This window comes from Peromyscus californicus, unplaced genomic scaffold, assembly GCF_007827085.1.
Source record: "Peromyscus californicus insignis strain IS unplaced genomic scaffold, ASM782708v3 Scaffold_3__1_contigs__length_106647218, whole genome shotgun sequence".
NCBI classification, from domain to species: Eukaryota; Metazoa; Chordata; class Mammalia; order Rodentia; family Cricetidae; genus Peromyscus; species Peromyscus californicus.
The window spans coordinates 26,804,820-26,821,302 of record NW_026294551.1 but is presented as its reverse complement, the minus strand read 5'-3'; the positions used below and the strand labels follow the sequence as shown (position 1 = coordinate 26,821,302).

The 16,483-nt window shown below is 49.0% G+C and overlaps 1 protein-coding gene across 1 annotated transcript; it reads left to right on the top strand.

The window, feature by feature from the left end:
• Positions 1 to 11,904: 11,904 nt before the first annotated feature.
• Gip (gastric inhibitory polypeptide) lies at positions 11,905 to 16,483 on the top strand. Its single transcript, XM_052756485.1, has 4 exons — positions 11,905 to 11,990; positions 14,343 to 14,489; positions 15,039 to 15,128; positions 16,369 to 16,483. Exons 1-4 carry the CDS (start codon positions 11,905 to 11,907, stop codon positions 16,481 to 16,483), a joined length of 438 nt encoding a protein of 145 aa, XP_052612445.1.

Below are 16,483 nucleotides of genomic sequence, written 5' to 3'. Positions count from 1 at the left end.
ATCACCCAGGGAGTTTATCACGATGCTGACAGATGTCCACCAAAAATACATTGAATAAATCACTATATAAGAAGAGGTGGACAGTGTGATTAGATAAAATGCTGCTTTGGGCTGTTTGCCTTTTTATTTATTTATTTATTTTTTTAAGTAAATGACAGTATAGCACAATCACACTGAAAAGGCTGATTGGTCTACACAAAGAGCAACCATGGGCACCTCTGGGCTTGTCATGCCCTAGCTCTGTGCTCATGGCAGTCCTGTGCTGGATATCAACTGTTGAACCTGTTTCCTGAGTTGAGTCAAACAGCCTGAGCATCCTTCTGCACCCAGGGTTTCAGGTAGACAGGCAACCACATCAGCTGCTTGCCACATGCCTTCCTGTACTGGATTCCCCGGGGCCAAACAGCCAGGCGAGCAATCTCCAAGAAGGGCTCCACTTAAGGCTTGCTGCTGAGAGCCATTGTAGCATCTTCCTTCTGGGACTGTCACTCATACCCATTAACCATAGAAAGATGACTTATTTTGTTATGTCATTCAAAACTGTCACTTTGAAAGAGCTTTTCTTGGTGATCCCCCAAGCCCTCTGGGGTTCCCTTCTTACTTATATCAGCTAGTTGGTAACTCAATGTTCATACTAAGAGAAGGCAAAAAAAAAAATGTTTGTAGTGACCTACGTTGAAACTAAAATTAAGCATGAAAGTGTGATTGGATTTTAAAAAGAATTCTAAGATTCGTTACTAGAAAGAATATAGTGAAATAGTACAACTTTAACCCCAGAACTCAAGGGGCAGCGGCAGGCAGATCTCTGTGATCTACAGAGTGAGTTCCAGGACATCCAGGGCTATGTACAGAGAACCTGTCATACATATACACACACACCCATGTCCCATGTGGTTTTATGAAATAATTTTTTAACCTGTTGAAAAGGAGAGCAATTTTAACACAATAGGAAATACCCTTTAGCCAAGTGGTATGTGCACTCCTTTAATCCCAGCACTCAGGATGCAGCAGCAGAGACAAACAGATCCCTGTGAGTTCCAGGCCAGCCTGGTCAACATAGTTCCAGGACAGCCAGGTATATATAGTGGAAGGAAGGAGGGAGGGAGGGAATAAGGGAGAGAGGGGAGGAGGGAGGAAAGAAAGAAGGAAGATGAAGACACTCTAACAGCAGGGAATGATGTGCACATTAGCCCCTAGAGACATATGCAACATTATCATGGCCAGTACCTTTACTCAAAGGTAAAGATGCTTGTGAACAAGAACCTGAGTTCAGTCCCCAGGACCCATGTGGTATAAAGAGAGCACCAATTTCTGGAAGTTTAAACACCCACACACAATAAATAAGTGTAACAAAAGGTTTTAATAAAATAATATTTCATGCAACACTTGTCATAACAGAACTAGAAACCCCCAAAGCCTGCCATAACGGTGTTGTGGGGTAGCCATGAGCAGTGACGTGCACCAGCAGTACGGCTGACTCACGGTGATCCAAAGCTCTGGGAGTGAGGAATTACACGCCTTTTGGTTCTAATTCTATAAGTTCAAGAATGCATAAAACTAAGCAGCAAATTGTTTAGCTATACATCCGGAAGAAGTGAGGCAAAGAAGAGAGAGAACGCTAGACACGAAACTGCAAAATGTGCTTGGTTCCTGCAAAGCAGCTCAGGGCTGATCCCAGAAGGACAAACGGGGCACTTTGAAAGTATTGGGGTTGTTCGAGATCTTACTCTGAGGGGCAGCTATGTACAGGATTTAGCGATGTTTGGGAAACTATATAAACTTTGTGTATTATCTCTATTCATTATAGATAGTTCATAGTGGAGTCCTGTGTGTGATTCCAGCACTTGGGAGATGGCAATAGGAAGCTCAGGAGCTCAGGTCCATCCTTGGCTATCTAACGGTACGTTTGAAGCCAACCTGGGCAACATGAGACCCTGGTCTGGGGGGTCGGTGTGTTAAATCAGAAGTCTGATAAGAAACCACAGCAGTGGGAGGGTGGTTGAAACACTGAAATAGGAACTCTGATAATTCTCTTTGGGAATATTACTCACCAACGTTCTCTCTCTGGTCTCATTCCCTCCCTTCTCATATTTTTTAAGACTTCCAGACAGAATTCACCATATTATTTACTGCAAACTATTAAAACGTCAAATGAATATTCAAATGACCCGTCCGTGAATATGCTTATAACCCGGGTCAGGAGTAGTTTAGAATTGTTTGTTGTCTCAATTCGATGGCACCAGAATTTCTCCCATTAGCACCCAAAGCTGAGGGTTAACTGCAGCTTTTCCAGCTCAATCCCGATGCGGCCTGACTTTAGCTAAGCGTCTGATTAATTATGCATGTCGTCATAGTAAAAGGAGATGGTGTGTGCTGAGACTCAGGGCCCACCCTATGCACAATGGAGGAACAATCACTCGAGTCACACCTGGTCCCTCCGTTCTGGACCCTGAGGCATATCACTCCTCTCAAATCCTGAGTCTTTCTTTTCATTAGATCCTCTGGAATCCTCTGGAGGTGAAGCCAGGGAGTCTCCTTCACCAGTTCTGGAGTTTCTTCCTGTGGGATCATGTTCTCCAACACACTAGAAACCACAGGGCATCATCCGTTCTGCTTCCTCTCTCTAAGTGAGTGGTTCCCATTATTTTCACCACACAGACCCTCTGTTATATCTCCATGAGCTCAGGGGTTTGAAAAATGTTATCTATTGAAAAATTCCATTGATCAAATAATAACAAAGGATTCTGTGGCCCCACAGAACATCTGCTCTACACAAATTGCAAAATTCCTCCAAAAGCAAAGACACTGAAATTTGCCCATACAAGCCTGGTATGGTGACCTTCACCTTTAATCTCAGCACTCAGGAGGCAGAAGCAGGTGGATCTCTGTGAGTTCGAGGCCAGGTCGGCAGATCTCTGTGATCTACAGAGTGAGTTCTAGGACACCCAGGGCTGTGTAGAAAGACACCATCTAAATAAAAAAGAAAAAAGGAAGAAAGGAAGGAAGAAAATTGCCTATACAGCCTTGCCTTTCTTCCCTCCTAGAGTCTGGTCTTTCTGGAGTTGGATTTTTAAAACATAACCTTGGACCAGTTCTCCTTTTCTATCATTTTCCCAGGAAGAGTTTGCAAAGAACTTTTCAAAATATGGCAAATAACTATGAACCAGATTATATGGTTGTTTCTATTAAAAATGTTATTTCATGTTATGAGTGTTTTGCCTACATGTATGTTTGTGTCCATACGCATGCCTGGTACCCTTGGAGGTCAGAAGAAGGCATCAGTTACAGAGAGTTGTGAGTCGCTATGTGGGTTCTGGGAACTGAACCTGGGTCCTCTGTATAAGCAACAAGTGCTCTTCACTGCTGAGCCATGTGTCCAGTCCTGGTTTCCATGTTTTCAAACGTCATTGTGTACGTGCATGGATTCTGTGAGTGCGGGTACAACGTGTCACGGGATGCTTAGGAACATCAGAAGACAGCTTTGTGAAGGCTGATCTTCTGTCTCCACCCTGATGTCGATCTGGGGAACAAACCCAGGTTAGCAGGCTTATACAGCAAGGGCTTTAACCACTGAGCCACCTTGCCAGTCACACTTTGTGTTTGTTTGTTTGCTTGTTTGTTTTTGTTCTGGTTTTTCGAAACAAGGTTTCTCTCTGTAGCTTTGGAGCCTATCCTGGAACTCACTCTGCAGACCAGGCTGGCCTCGAACTCACAGAGTTCTTGTGCAGACCAGGCTGACCTCGAACTCACAGAGCTCTGCCTGGCTCTGCCTCCCGAGTGCTGGGATTAGAAGCATGCGCCACCACCGCCCAGCTGCCAGTCTCACTTTTTAAAAATAACTGTTTGCAGGTTGGCGGTGGCGGTGGCGGTGGCATGCTGAGAGGTTCGATATTGAGTAGGTAACCACGGCTGTGTGAGTCTGGGGTAGGTTTTCTGAGAGCAATGCGCTCTTCCGTGGCTATTGGTAAGCTCAAAGAGGAAGGGTCTCTGACAATCATTTGCCACCAAAGCTGCCTGAGCCCAGTGGCTTCCGAGGTCATTGTCTCACGACCGAGAACAAGAAGGACACTCCGATAAGGAGTGAGCAGAATGAACATAGATTTACCAAGGGAAAGCAAGAACGAACTCCCCAGAGTGGGAAGGACCCCAGGGAGGAGCACTCTGTGCTGTCACACAGTGGGGACTGGATGGAGTCTGAGGTCATCTCGGTTGTGATTGGCCTTTTTTCACCATGTCACTGGCCGAGTCAGTAAGAGGTCCACATACATTATCTTGCATCTTGTTCCCTCAGCCCTATTTAAGAAGTGCTCCAATGTCAGTCACTCAATCATAGGAAGGATTATGGGTGCTATATGATTAGTTCACGATCCACTGCAGGCCCTTCGTTTTCTTTCTTTCTTTTTTTTTTGGTTTTTCGAGACAGGGTTTCTCTGTGTAGCTTTGCACCTGTCCTGGAACTCACTTGGTAGCCCAGGCTGGCCTCGAACTCACAGAGATCTGCCTGGCTCTGCCTCCCGAGTGCTGGGATTAAAGGCGTGCGCCACTACCGCCTGGCTTCTTTCTTTCTTTCTTTCTTTCTTTCTTTCTTTCTTTCTTTCTTTCTTTCTTTCTTTCTTTCTTTCTTTCTTTCTTTCTTTCTTTCCAAGACAGGGTTTCTCTGTGAAACAGTCCTGGCTGTCCTGGAACTCTCTCTGTAGACCAGGCTGGCCTCGAACTCACTGAGATCCGCCTGCCTCTGCTTCCCGAGTGCTGGGATTGAAGGTGTGCACCACCACCACCTGGCAAGACCCTTTCTATGTACAGGGAGTCAACTCCTGTCTCAAGTTGATGGGTGCAATAACCATGTCTTATCTAGAAGACAGCATTTTACACACGACTCCCTATCCTCTTACGTGTCCTGCTGCCTGCTCCCTGAGCCTTTAGTCGGGGTGTGGAGGGAATAGAAGGGATGAGATACAGATGTCCCACTTATCACTCAGCAGTCAGTTCTTCTCAGCATTTGATCAGTTACGAGTGTCTGCATCACCACGGCCCACTGCAAAAGGAAGCTCCTCTAACCAGTCAGTGTTCAGAGCACCTTTGGGTATAAACACAATTTTAAGATTTATTCTTGTTATTTGGAGGGGTGTGTGTGTGTGGTTGCAACTGCTTGCCCAAAGCCAGAAGCATTGGATTGCCTGGAGCTGGAGTTATAGGCAGCTGCCAGCAGCCTGACATGGGTGCCAGAAATCAAACTCGGATCTGTCTTCTGCAGGAGAGCAGAGCACACTCCCAAACTGTGAGCCACCTGTCTAGTGTGTGTGTGTGTGTGTGTGTGTGTGTGTGTGTGTGTGTGTGTGTGTGTGTAGTGGGTGAGGTACCCACAGAAGTGAGCTACTGGGCAGTAGATTTTGTTGTTGGGTGGTTGGTTTGCGTTTGAGTGTTTTTTTTTTTCTTTGTTTTTGAGAGAATATCTCCTATAGCCCAGGATTAGTCTCAAACCCACTACCTAGCTAAGACTGACCTTGAACTTCTGATCTTCTGGCCTGTGCCATCCAAGTGCTAGGATTACAGGCATGTGCCACTACACACAGTTTATACAGTGCTGAAGATCAAAAGCAGGAGGCCGCCGGGCGGTGGTGGCACACGCCTTTAATCCCAGCACTCGGGAGGCAGAGCCAGGCAGATCTCTGTGAGTTCGAGGCCAGCCTGGGCTACCAAGTGAGTTCCAGGAGAGGCGCAAAGCTACACAGAGAAACCCTGTCTCGAAAAACCAAAAAAAAAAAAAAAAAAAAAAAAAAGGCAGGAGGCCGCCGGGCGGTGATGGCACACGCCTTTCTTTAATCCTAGCACTAGGGAGGCAGAGGCAAGCGGATCTCTGAGTTCGAGGTCAGCCTGGTCTATATAGGGAGTTGCAGGACAGCCAAGGCTACACAGAGAGACCCTGTCTCTCAAAACCAAAGGGGGGGGGGAGACCAAATGCAGGGCTTTATTCACACTTGACAAGCAGGCTGTCAACTGAGCTCCGTCCCCCAGCTCCTGAGATGGACTATCTAAACTGATTCCTGGCAGTAGACAGCCAGGGAAGTCTGTAGGTAGTCTATTCTGTTTTGAAAAGCCCTCTGGAAAGAACGTCTTTTCATGTAAGTGAGTTGGACGACGGGACAGGGGGACATGTTAGTGACTGTGCCAGGGGTCCTTCTGGGAACCAGAGCAACCAGATGACACATCAGCAAGCTTTGTGTCACCTCTGGCCTCCCGCTCTGCAGGAGGTGGAGGGGCATCAGAGAGGGATGTGGCTTTCTGAGTCAGCCAAGGAGTTTGGAGACCAGAGTACTTCAAAAGCAGAGTCCAGGGCAGGGAAGGTCTGCTCTGAGTCAAGTCGCCACGGAAGCAAGCTGGACCTGGAATGTCTGTTTCGGGGAGGTGGTGGTGAGTCACCGGTTGGGGCTGAAAGAGCCAGCAATCTGAGAGAAAACTGCTGTTGTTCCAGCTCAGAACCCAGGAGGGGCCAGGGAGTGCGAGCTTGCTTCTCACATCATGCCGCAGTACACGCCACTTCTCTCGCTCCTGTGCGTGTGCGTGTGCGTGTGCGTGTGCGTGTGTGTGTGTGTGTGTGTGTGTGTGTGTGTGAGAGAGAGAGAGAGAGAGAGAGAGAGAGAGAGAGAGAGAGAGACAGTGTTTCACACTGTAGCTCAGCCTAGCCTGGAACTCACTTTATGTCTAGACTAGCCTCAAACTTGGAATTCTCCTGCCTCAGCCTTCCAAGTGCAAGTATTACAGGCAGGACCCACCACATCGGCTTCTCTCTACCTCATTTTGAACTGCTGATTTTCAGGGGTCCCTCACATCTCCTATTTTACACATTCTCTTCACCTGTCTAAGTTTGGGGCCGGTTGAGGTGTCCTCATGACTCACATTGCCTGTGTCCTTTGACCCCTCACATCCTGAACCTTCCTGCAGTGAAATAGGTTGAAGGGCACTCTGCTCCCTCCTGAGCCCGCCTCCTGCCTCCTCCCACCTGAAACCACACCCACCGAGCATCAGGGCTCTGCTCCTTTTGGTGTGGTCTGGCATGCTGGGATGCCTCTTGGCTTGGATTTATTGAGCTATTTTGATAAAGTCCTGCAGGCCTGTGCTGAGGGTGCCAAGTAGTGGAGTGCATGCTTAGAATTCGTAAAGTCCTGGGTTTCATCCTCAACACCGCAACTAAAAGGAAAAAAATTCTATCAGGTCTTTCCAATCTCCAGAAACTTCCCAGGACTAGCTCCTCCACTTTCCTGCCTCCTAAGGCGCCCTTCGGGGACCTGTGGCTAGCTAGCCCTGGGATGTCTGGCTTTTCTCTGGTCTCCACGCACCATCTCCTCTTTGCTTCTTGTTGGTCCTGGGAAGAGGAGAAATTTCTAGACTTCAGCCCACCACTTGCCCTTCCCAAAGCCCAGGGCACATCATCTTTGATTTGCCCATTTCAGGGCACAAGAACTACCTCATGATCAAGGAGAAACTTTTGTTCATGGTACATGCCGGCAATCCCAGGGTTTTGGAGACTGAGGCAGCAGGGCCACATAATTGAAGCCATCCTGAACTACAAAACAAGACTCTGTCCCCCAAACCAAACAAGCTAGGTGTAGTGGTTCGTTCCTGTAATTAAGCATGGAGGAGGCTGAGGCTAGAGGATTTCTGTGGGTGGCCAGCCTGGGCTATATATATATATACATATACATATACATACATACAGTTTCAGGACAGCCTACGCTACAGAGTAAGACTCGTTCTCAAAAAAGCAAACAAAACAACAACAGCAAGACAAAACTGGGCCCGGTAGTGCATGCCTGTAACCCAAACTCTCGGAAACGCCAGAAGAATCAGAAAACCAAAACCATTCTCCGCCATAGAGTGAGTGAGTTAGCCTGAGGCCGAGCTGGGTTACCTGAGGTCCCCGTCTCAGACAGACAAACCGGACATGGTGGCACCCCCCTGTAGTGCCAGCACTAGGAAGGCTGAGGCAGGAGGATTACCTCAAGTTTGAGGCCAACCTGGACAACAGTAACAACAAAGAAATCGAGGGGCAATTGGCAGACAGCTGCAGAGTCCGGCAGAAAAGGAGCTAAGACTGTTCCCAACCCTGGACAGAGGACTCTCTTGGTCTTGGGAACTTACCACAGAGCCTTCCTTCACTACGCTTTGGCCCCAGATTCCAGGGCCCAGAGAATGGTGTCTACTTTTTTCGGATACCCTCCACCTTCAAACAGGAGTGCCCAGGCTTTGATGCAACCCCCCACACAAGCCCATTAGCTAGGTTTCTCAGCAGGGTACAAGATCTCAAGCAGCCCCTGCCTCCCCTCTGGAAGCTAAATCTACCCTGACATCTAATCTCAGCCTGTTGGTAGCTGGGAGATGCAATGCAAAGCTTGCTCCCAGGGAAGAAGGCTGTCCAGATGACCAAGTGATGGCTGAGTAGGCGGCCTGGGTTTCCAGGAGGCAGAAGGGAGCAGTCTTTCCAGTCCGGTGACCTCTCATCCCACAGGGGCACTTAACTGCATACTGCATCTTCCACTGAGGCCACCAGAGCAATAAAGTGACCTAGGTCAGCCCCCGGAGCTAGGGCAGGACACGAGCTTGCTAGGTTAAGGGTTCCAAGAACCAGTATGTTGAAGAAGGAAAGGTTCAACGAAGAGGCCTTCCGGGGCTGTCAAAATGGAGTCCGAACCCTGTGGCCAGAGCCAGGCTCTAAGGACTTGTGGAAAGGCAAGGAAAGCTTTTCAAGGGTTTTTGGACAGAGGGGGAGACAGCCCCGAACCCCAAGAAACTTCACTATGGTGAAAGGATGTGGTCCTTTGTCATGGCTCCGTCTAGAGAGCCTTCAGACCCATAAGGGACAGAAGGCCCTGTGTCAGAGCTCAGAAGTGACCTCAGAGGGCCCCACGAAGATAAGGGAGGCAAGAGAAGGACAAGCTTTGGCATTTGAGGAGGGGCTCGGGTCTAAAAACAAACAAATTGTCTTTCTTTTCAAGACAGTGTTTCCCTGTGTAACCCTGGCTGTCCTAGAACTCACTCTGTAGACCAGGCTGGCCTCTGCCTCCCAAGTGCTGGGATTAAAGGTGTGCACTACCACACCTGGCTTTTTACAACTTTATTTATTTATTTATTTATTTATTTATTTATTTATTTATTTATTTATTTATTTATTTAGTTTTTCCAGACAGGGTCTCCCTGTGTAGCCCTGGCTGTCCTGGAACTCGCTCTGTAGACAAGGCTGGCCTCGAACTCACAGAGATCTGCCTGCCTCTGTCTCCTGAGTGCTGGGATTAAAGGCGTGTGCCACTACTGCCTGGCTCATTATTTATTTTGAAGATTTGATGGTTATGAGTGTTTCGTCTGTCTGTCTGTATGTATGTGTACTATGTGTATGGGGTGGGCCACAGAAGATGGCACCAGATCCCCTGGAACTGGAGTTATGGATGGCTGTGAGCTGCCATGTGGGTGCTGGGAACCAAACCTGCGTTCTCTACAGAAAGAACAAGAGCTATCCAGCTCCTTGATATTTCTTTTCATGGATGGATTAAAATTGATTGAGTCAGGGTCTTGTTATGTACCATTTGCTGTCTTCAGACTGGCATTCTCTTCTTGCCTTTGCCTACCAGATGCCAAGATTATCAACATGCACCACTATGCCCAGCCTTTTTTATTTTATTATTATTATTATTGTTGTTGTTATTTTTGGTTTTTCATGACAGGATTTCTCTGTGTAGCCCTGGCTGTCCTGGAACTGGTTCTGTAGACCAGGCTGGCCTCCAAACTCAGCTGGGACTAATGACTTGCACCACCACTGCCCAGCCCTTTTTATTTTTTGAAATGGTTTTATTGTATAGTCCAGACTGACCCCAAATTCTCAGCGACCCTCTTTCCTCAGCCTCCTGAGTACAGGCATACTTCACCATGATTGGCTCATAAATCTTTACAGGGCGCTAGGGACGTAACAGCTAGGAGCATGCTTGCCTAGCATGTACAAAGCCCTGGGTTCGATCCCCAGCACTGCACAATCTCAGCATTTACGAGGCAGAGGGAAGAAGACCAGAGGTTCAAGGACATCAGCTACCTATCAAATGAGACCAACTTGGGCTATGTGCCTAAAAAAAAATCTGTGGAGGGAGTTAGATCTTTCTGGAGACTCCAATACATAATTGTGCCCTGTGATCCAATGTCATCCCACCCCAAGTAGGAAACCATGTGACTGTAAACTCCAGGTTCACCAGAATTACTAGGAGTTCTGAAGACACCCACCCTGGGTAGCATCATTTCTGCAGTGTCATCATGACCAATTAATATCTGCTGTGATGAGTTAGCTGCTCTCGCTATGACCTTGAAGCACCCCTCCTAGTGAGACAGCAGCTAACTGCTACATCTGCCTATGACCTTGAAGTACGTGTCCCTTGGGCGTGGCCGCTTGGGACCCTTAAGAACTGGGATGCTCAGATGCGGCTCTCACTCCTTCGTGGTTTGGACGCTGAGACGGACCAGGCAGATCTCAGACTAGACAAATCAGCGTGGGACATAGCTGGCCTTTCCAGGACCCTACGACAAATCTTCAGTGCTGTAGTGAGTTAACCCCTAACAAATCCCTTTGCTCATTAAGTAGGCTCCTTGGATTTCTCGCATTCATCCATATCTGGGATTCAGACTACCATGGTCTCTTCTGTTCCCCCAGAAGTCACCTATGGCTTTGCGGGGATGCCCCCTCCATCAGAGAGTGCCACTTCAGTTGACCCTCACCGAGGTAACCCTTTCTACCCACAGCACCCAGCAGGAAGTAGGGCAGAGAACAGTGGGCCCTGTGCCCAGAAAAGAAGAGGGGAGAGGAAATGGGGTGCTCCAACGACCCTGCCCACCAAGCAGGTTCCAGATAGGGCTGGAGATACCCAAATGTTAATCACCTATTAGCACAGCCCAGGTGGAAAGGAAAATGTCATTAGGTGTACAATGGGCTTCTCTGGGCAGGGGCAGTGGGCTTGAGTGCCCGAGATAAGAGGCTTTCAGGCTAATCAGCGGCACTAAGGTGCCTGGATATAAAGAGGCTAAGAGAGGGTCTTGAAGCAGGATCCTGAGAGCCAACAGAGAAGAGGAAGGGACCCTATCCTGCCCTCTGGAAGAGCTAGAAGAGCAGTGGGGTAAGAGAGAGCCTGGGATATTGATGGGCTGACCTGGGAGGAAGTGGGTCTCCTGGCTCCTTACTGTCTCCTTGTCCATACATGAATCCAGGAGACAGTTCAAAGGGATTCCTAGGAAGACCAGATCTTGTAGCCTTAGGCTAGATCTGGCTTTCAGGGATCTGGAGGAAGGTTTCTTGCTCTGCTATCTCTCCAGAAGACTGAAAGGGGTCCAGACCCCAGAAAAAGTTCAGATGAAACTTTAGGAAGAACTTCTGAGTTGTGATAGTTAAGTTCAAGCGTGTGTGTGTGTGTGTGTGTGTGTGTGTGTGTGTGTGTGTGTGTGTGTGTACAGGATGGTTCTCTGTGTGGTTTTCATTTAGGGGAGGGATATGATGGCTGAGTAACAACTTAGATGGAAGCGGGAAGGTAGGCTGCTGTGAACTTCGTTAGGGCTTTAAAGGGATAATCTTGCCAAATCCTATCCCTGTGATGTCTGGTAATGAGCCAAGAAGGGAGTTCCCACCACCTAGGCCTTTGCTACTTTCTTCCCAGACCTTCCATCCCACCCTACTCAGAATCCACAAAGCAGGATCAGCTCTGGGTCAAGGCCCCATGTCCCTTCCAGTCACTTCATGTAACCCCACTTGTTCCTGCCCCGCCCCAGCTCTCAGCACTCACCCAAGTCCCTGCATCAAGGGGTCTCTTAGATCCCGGCCCCCTCAGAGCGGTAACGGCGGCCCTTTTTCTTTTCAGCTCGGGCACACAACCTGAGAAGATGGTGGCTATGAAGACCTGCTCTCTGCTGCTGGTGCTCCTCTTCCTGGCGGTCGGGCTGGGAGAAAAAGAAGAGGTTCAGTTCAGGTAGGAGTGGGAGGAGGAGGGGGGCTGGAATATAAACTGGTTTGGGCCAGGGGCGGTGAGGAAGGGAGGGGATCCAGCCTGAGAGGAGGGAGGTTAAGGAGGAGAGCCAGCCTGCAGCCCCAGCATGCAGTGAGGAGAGAACTGGAGAGTTATTTATTAAGAGTTCCCGTTGCAGTGAGAAAGACGGGGGTTAGCTAGGTCTGTGGAAGGACTTTTTGGTGGCAGAGTCTGTAATGTTGGGTCTCCCTTGTGAAAACTAATGTCGGTCATGCCTGCATACATTCACTCAGATCTCACAGGAGCTTCCTGTGCACCAGACCCAGGTCAGAATACATGTGAACAAAGGTCCACTGATGGCTCCTGCCTTCAGTGAGCACATGGACCAAGGCAGACACAGAAAAGAACCACATAAACATGTCACAGAGTGCAGTGGACCAAAGCAGAGACAGTGACAGGTTAGGGCTGAGCGTGGCAGGTCAGTTCTATAACTCCAGCCCTTGGCAGGCAGAGGCAGGGGGATTGAAAGTGTGAGGCTAGCCTGGGCTACATAACAAGACCAGAGTCTGGAGGGAGATAAAGAGAAAGAAAAGGAGGAAGAGAAAAAGGAGGAGGAGGAGGAGATGAGGGTGAATATAGCCAGGGCTCTGATAGTGTGTTTGATGACTGAGGCAGAGGCTTGTCAAAGTAGGACTGGTTTCTCTCAGTTGCAAGGATGGTCCATGTACCATACAGAGTTGGCACATGTAAAGTGGGAGGAAAAGCTGTCAGTAATAATTACAAGGAGGGCAGATCTTGTGTTTGATAAGAAAAAGACTCGGGATGAGCAGTAGTGGTACACGACTTTAATCCCGGTACTCGGGAGGCTGAGGCAGGCAGATCTCTGAGTTCGAGGTCAGCCTGGTGTACAGAGTGAGTTCCAGGACAGCCAGGGCTACACAGAGAAACCCTGTCTCAACAATCAAACAAACAAAACAAACAACAACAAAGTCCAGGAATGGTACACATATCTTTATTTCCGGTACTCTGGAGACAGAGGAAAGGGTAAGTTCCAGGTCAGCCAGGGCTACAGAGGGAAACTGGTGGTTTGTCCAGACGGGGTCTCTCTGTGTAGCCCTGGCTGTCCTGAGTCTCACTCGGTAGACCAGGCTGGCCTCGAACTCAGAGATCCAGCCTGCCTCTGCCTCCCAAGTGCTGGGATTAAAGGTGTGTGCCACCACGAGGCTAAGAGTGGTAAAACTCTTTTCTCTTTTCTCTCTCTCTTTTTTTTTTAATTTTCATTTATGTGCATTGGTGTTTTGTCTTTATGTACGTCTGTGTGAGGGTGTCGGGTCCCCTGGAACTGCAGTTACAGACAGCTGTGAGCTGCCATGTGGGTGCTGGGAATTGACCCCTGGACCTCTGGAAGAGCAGCCAGTGCTCTTAACCGCTGAGCCATCTCTCCAGCCCAAGAGTGGTACAACTCTTACCTGGCATGTGCAAGGTCCTGGATTTGATCCCAGCACCACAAAGAAGGAGAGAGGAGGGCTGGAGAGGTGGCTCAGTGGTTCAGAGCACTGGTTGTTCTTCCAGAGGACCAGAGTTCAATTCCCAGTTACCCCCATGGTAGCTCACAGTCTAACTCCAGTTCCAGGGGATCCAGCACTCCCACACAGATATACATGCAGGCAAAACACTAATGTACAAAAAATAAAAGTCAGTTTTAAAAAGGATTAAAAAAAAAAAAGATCTGGGAGGCGGTGGTGCACACCTTTAATCCCAGCACTCATGAGGCAGAGCCAGGCGGATCTGTGAGTTCGAGGCCAGCCTGGTCTACAGAGTGAGCTCCAGGACAGACTCCAAAACTTGCTCTGATCCACCTGCCTCTGCCCCCTGAGCGCTAGGATTAAAGGCATGCGTCACCACCCCCCAGCTTTCTTTTTCTTTCTTTTTTTCTTCCTTCCTTCCTTCCTTCCTTTCTGTCTGTCTTTCCTTCTTTCTGTATCTATTTGTTTGTTTGTTTATTTATTTATTTTGAGACATGGTCTTTCTATGAAGCTCTGGATGTCCTGGAACTCACTGTGTAGACCAGGCTAGCCTTGAACTTATAGAGATCTATCTGCCTCTGCCTCTTGAGTGCTGACTATTATTATTTCATTTTTACTATTATAGAGATGGTCTCTTGCTACACAGCATAGGCTGGCTTTGAACTTTCAGTGATCCTCCTGCCTCTACCTTCCAAGTCCTGAGATTACAGCTCTCACAACCAGCTGAATTCACTTTGTTACTATGAACCAAAGGACTTAATCAAGCAATATGGTCTTCCCAACCTTTGTCCCTTCACTGGTATCCTGGTTTCTATCTCTTACCTCTCAGATCCCATGGTAAATTTGGTAGCCCCGGGCCTCGGGACCGGAGGTATGCAGAGGGGACTATCATCAGCGATTACAGAATTATCCTGGACAAGATCCGCCAACAAGAGTTTGTGAACTGGCTGCTGGCCCAGAAGGGGAAGAAGAATGAGTAAGGGACTCCCTACCCCCCTCCTGTCCCCATGCCGAACTCTGCTGTGCTTACACCACCTCCTAGGAGACCATATGGGCTGTGAGGTGCTCAACTCCACAGTCGCCTTTCAGTCAGTGAGGATGAGGAAGTGGCCAGGGCCCTGAGACTCTGGGCAATAGAGCAGTCTGGTGCAGGATGAGGTGTTCTCCCAGCCTTTATTTCTAAGGGGAGGAGCCAGAGAAAAGCATGGAAGCCCCAGGGGACTCCAGAGGTCTGGGGATGAAGGCAGGAGGAGCTGGGTTGCCTGTTTGCTGGTGGCTACTTTGGACTCTGGGAATAAACCACTACTGTGTCTCTCCCAACCTACGCCAAATCTCGTGCTGCTGTTTCGTCAGTGATGGAGGCAACTGACTACAGGCGGAGGTGGAGGTGGGGTGTTAGGCTGTAGAGTAGAGGAAGAGGCGCCATTGCTCCTGCTGGGTATTAAAGATCCCAGCGTCCCCGGGTGGGGGAACTTCAATTGTTCCCTCCAGCAGATTCACACCCAAATCCTCTTCATCTCACCAGCTGGAAACACAACATCACCCAGAGAGACGCCCAAGGCTTGAAGCTGGCAGGACAATCTCAAAGAGATGAGGAGACAGAGGGACAGCAGAGGTGAGTCCACCATGAGGGGAATCAGGCTCCAGCCCCCAGGCTTGGCTGCACCCTGTAGCAGTCTTTCTTCGGGCCGCCAACCAGCTCCCAAATCATGACACAGGACGTAATATTAGTTAAGAATGCTCGGTCTTAGTTTAGGCTTGTCCCACCAGTTCTTATAACGTACCCTGTTTCTCTTCTCTTCATCTACATTTTGCCTTGGGGCTTTCGTGCTGTATGTCCTACTCTGTGTCTGGCTACCTGGTGACTGGCTGGCTGGCCCCAGGCACCTCTTCCTCTCTCTTATCTTCTCCCTTTTCTTCTGAGGCTAGCTTTTGGCCGGTCAGCTTTTTTTTTTTTTTTTAAGACGGTTGTGAGCCACCATGTGGTTACTGGGAATTGAACTCAGGACCTCTGGAAGAGCAGCCAGTGCTCTTAACCATCTCTCCAGCCCCTGTTCAGCTTTTCATTAGACCAGTCAGGTGCCTTAGGCAGGCAAGGTGAAACAGCAACACATCTTTACATAATTAAACAAATGCAGCATCAACAAATGTAACACCCTTTATACAGTGAAAGTAATATTCCACAACAGCTCCCTCTCAGATTGCAGAGGAGGGCAGGGACCCCACAATAAGCACCCCCCCTTCTCTAAGAGCTCAAAGGGGGGGGGGCTCAAAGAAGTGGAGTCCTGGAGGACCCCTGAGGGCTTTCTAAGATCTGTGACTGAATATATACATGGATTCCACTGTACCAAGGGGAGCAGGGAATGAGGGGCCTCAGGGTTGGCTTCTCCCTCACAAACCTCAGGAAGTCTGTTTGGGAGACCAGGGCATTCCCCCAAAGCCAGACCCCTGGAATCAGCCACTCACTCTGAGGAACTGATGAATGTGAGGCTTAGGGATGTTCTCTCTGGGGTCACTGGGACGCATTCTCAGATGCTTTCAGAGGTGAGTGGATAAGTTTACATCACTGAAAAACCGTTTTGCCTGGACTGAGGATCCTGTATTCTCTGGGTCAGCAGAACTAGGTAGGGCCCAGTACAAAAGAGGCAGGAGATCTGAGGGTGGAGATAGCCCAGAGGCAAGGCAACTGGCTGTGTTGGCTCCTTAGCACAAGCTTTAATCCCAGCTCTCCAGGCAGAGGCAGCCCAACTTGGTTTCCCTAGCGAGTTCTGGAATAGTCAGCCAGTCAGGGCTACAGAATGAGACCGTGTCCGAAAACAAAACACCCAGACCCCTGCCGTCTGTCTCCCTTGCAGCTCCTTGCCCAAGAACTCCAGTGACGTAGATGTGCCGAAGGACTTGCTGTTTCAAGAGCTGCTGGCCTGGGTGGTGGACCAAATAGAGCTCTGCCAGCTCAGGTGGGGAGCATGA

Bases quoted from the DNA above. Each gene is read 5' to 3' on its own strand.
- Gip (XM_052756485.1), top strand. From the start codon at position 11,905: ATGGTGGCTATGAAGACCTGCTCTCTGCTGCTGGTGCTCCTCTTCCTG. The intron at 11,991-14,342 runs GTAGGAGTGGGA...CTTACCTCTCAG, and splicing joins AAAGAAGAGGTTCAGTTCAG to ATCCCATGGTAAATTTGGTA. The intron at 15,129-16,368 runs GTGAGTCCACCA...TCTCCCTTGCAG, and splicing joins GAGACAGAGGGACAGCAGAG to CTCCTTGCCCAAGAACTCCA.